This window comes from Penaeus japonicus, unplaced genomic scaffold (assembly GCF_977035675.1).
Source record: "Penaeus japonicus unplaced genomic scaffold, GWHDUDI00000001_assembly GWHDUDI00000037, whole genome shotgun sequence".
In the NCBI taxonomy this organism is placed as follows: Eukaryota; Metazoa; Arthropoda; class Malacostraca; order Decapoda; family Penaeidae; genus Penaeus; species Penaeus japonicus.
In genome coordinates, this window is record NW_028234439.1 from 9,082,924 (window position 1) to 9,085,423 (window position 2,500).

A 2,500-nucleotide genomic window follows, 5' to 3' on the forward strand; every position below is an offset into this window, starting at 1 on the left:
CTCGACATGTTCCTCGTCTCTCCACGTCGTATGGCCGAACCACCTTAACCTTGCCTCCCTGGTCTTATTTCCAGACTGTTCTACATGGGTTGTTCCTCTTTTATATTCATTTCTGATTTTATCCTTTCTCGTTACCCCCAGTGAGAACCTTAACATCCTCATCTCTGCTACCTCTATTTCTACCTCTTGCCTCTTGGTTATAGCTACTGTGTCCGAACCATACAGCATGGCTGGTCTTACTGCCACCATGTAAAACTTCCCTTTCAAAGTTGCGGATATTCTTTGGCACAGATCATTCTCGACGCTCTTCTCCAGCCATTTCACCCCGCTTGTGTTCTCTTCCTCACCTCCCTATCGCATCCACCATCGCTTTGTACCATTGATCCCAAGCACTTAAAAAAAAAAAAAAAAAAAAAAAAAAAAATATATATACATATATATATATATATATATATATATATATATATATATATATATATATATATATATATGTTTATTTATACACACCATTCAAACTTGTGTTGCATATATTGAAAAACTGGTTCATGATGTTGCTACTGATCAATCTGATTTAAATAAATGGATGGTATCTGGTTGAAGGTTTATTGTTGTAAGAGGTAAATAATACACCGATTTTCAGAATAATGCTTTATATCTACTCCAATAAGATCAAATTGTTCATATAATCTATTTTCAACATAACTATATATCAACTAGACTATCATAAATCGTTATGATCAAAGTATTTGTTCACTCTTCAATTCTCGTCATCGTTGGGAAAAGGTCATCGCTGTTTACGGCAATGTTGCAATCCTACAAACTGCCATCCTTAGCCCATGCTGCCTAGTCCCTCGTCGGTCGCCAGTGCTTGCTTCGGAACCTAAGCGGGGACCACCTCGGGTTCCCTCTCGCAAGCAAACCTGAAGGGATCGAGCTTTCTTAGGATTTGACAGTGGTGATGAGCGGCACTCGAGAGCTTGGTGGTCGCGGTGAGGACAGATTTTGTCATGAGACTAATCATTGCAATAATAACGATGGTAGTTGTAATCCTAATCGTCATCTTAGTATTAGCAATAGTAATGATAATGTTGATAATGATAATAGTGATGATAATATCAATGATAGTGATGATGATGATAATGATATTACTCCTGCTGTTTATAATGATAATGATAATAATAATGATAATGATACTCACATTCTCTTTGTTTTGCACTCCTTGTCGTTCCAGAAGTACCCGATAAAAGCATTGATCTCCACACAGTCTTCATTCTTGAAATTGTTGGGTTCACCTTCGCCCCAGCTATAAAGAAGGTGATACGAGTATATGATTATCTTTTTTAAAATTATAAGAGAGAATTCTCGGGCCTCTACTTTGCCTTTTCACTCGCTCCTGACATCCTAAAATGATTCGTTGGGATTGGGATACCACAGCTGGTCAGCCCGATGACCAAACGGTCTTGTGATGATGTAGGCTGAGTAGTGGTTACATCTTGTAGATAATACAAGCACTCTATTAACTCATTGGTTAGTAAGTGGAAGGGCCCTAGATGTCGTGACAAAGGTGTAAGCGTTTGTAAGCATGAAGGAATATCCTAGGACTTGCCTGGCATATGACTCGGAGGATTTCGGCACGGACTCGCCATCCCAGAAGAAGATTCCTTCCTTGTCCTGATCTGCCAAGCCTATCCACGTAGTGTCACTCAGAAGGCCTGTCGACGAGACGACATGGTTGTAAGAGAGAAAGTGATATAATAAACAAATTAGACAATCTATACTAACAAAGTCAAAGACCTGTCAATGCTAGCAGTTTTCTGTTAAAAACTCACTGATAACAAATGTATTTTCGTCTTCGTCAGTGATCTTGACATAGGTGCTGTCGACGCTACTGCAGTACTGTTGACCTTCGTCCCAAGAGCCCTTTTGAGTGCTGACGTGGTAGCAGGACCGTTTATAGAGCTGCCAACCCTCACGGCAGACCAGCGTGGGTGGTACAGTGGTTTCCTTGACGCAGTTTACGCCCGTTGTGGCCGATGTGGCGTCGGTGGCCGTTGGCTGTCCTCCGTCGGGGGAACTGTCGCCTCCGGGGCCGGCAGTACTTGGTGACTCTTCAGTGCCTGGAGAACTTATAATGACAGAAGTACTTCCTGTTCCTGAAGTACTCTCGTTGCTTGAGGAACTTTCAGTTGGCTGTCCACCGTCGGGGGAACTTTCGCCTCCGGGGCCGGCAGTACTTGGTGACTCTTCAGTGCCTGGAGAACTTATAATGACAGAAGTACTTCCTGTTCCTGAAGGACTCTCAGTACTTGAAGGACTTTCGGTGCCTGAAGAGCTTTCAGTTCCTGGAGAACTCTCAGTGCCTGGAGAACTCTCAGTGCCTGGAGAACTCTCAGTGCCTGGAGAACTCTCAGTGCCTGGAGAACTCTCAGTGCCTGGAGAACTCTCAGTGCCTGGAGAACTTATAATGACAGAAGTACTTCCTGTTCCTGAAGGACTCTCA

The 2,500-nt window shown here is 42.8% G+C and overlaps 1 protein-coding gene across 2 annotated transcripts in view; it reads right to left on the reverse strand.

Annotated features, from left to right (window-relative positions):
* Window positions 1-633: 633 nt before the first annotated feature.
* The window catches only part of LOC122245047 (uncharacterized), a 4,338-nt gene continuing 2,471 nt past the window's right edge, over window positions 634-2,500 (reverse strand). For both annotated transcript variants that reach the window (XM_043002992.2, XM_086532751.1), the window contains 4 exons: window positions 1,830-2,500; window positions 1,607-1,712; window positions 1,199-1,303; window positions 634-920 (listed from right to left, as the gene is read on the reverse strand). The exon at window positions 1,830-2,500 is cut by the window's right edge. In XM_043002992.2, coding sequence (XP_042858926.2) covers window positions 881-920; window positions 1,199-1,303; window positions 1,607-1,712; window positions 1,830-2,500 — 922 coding nt within the window. In that variant the 3' untranslated portion in view covers window positions 634-880. The remainder of the gene's footprint in view (window positions 921-1,198; window positions 1,304-1,606; window positions 1,713-1,829) is intronic.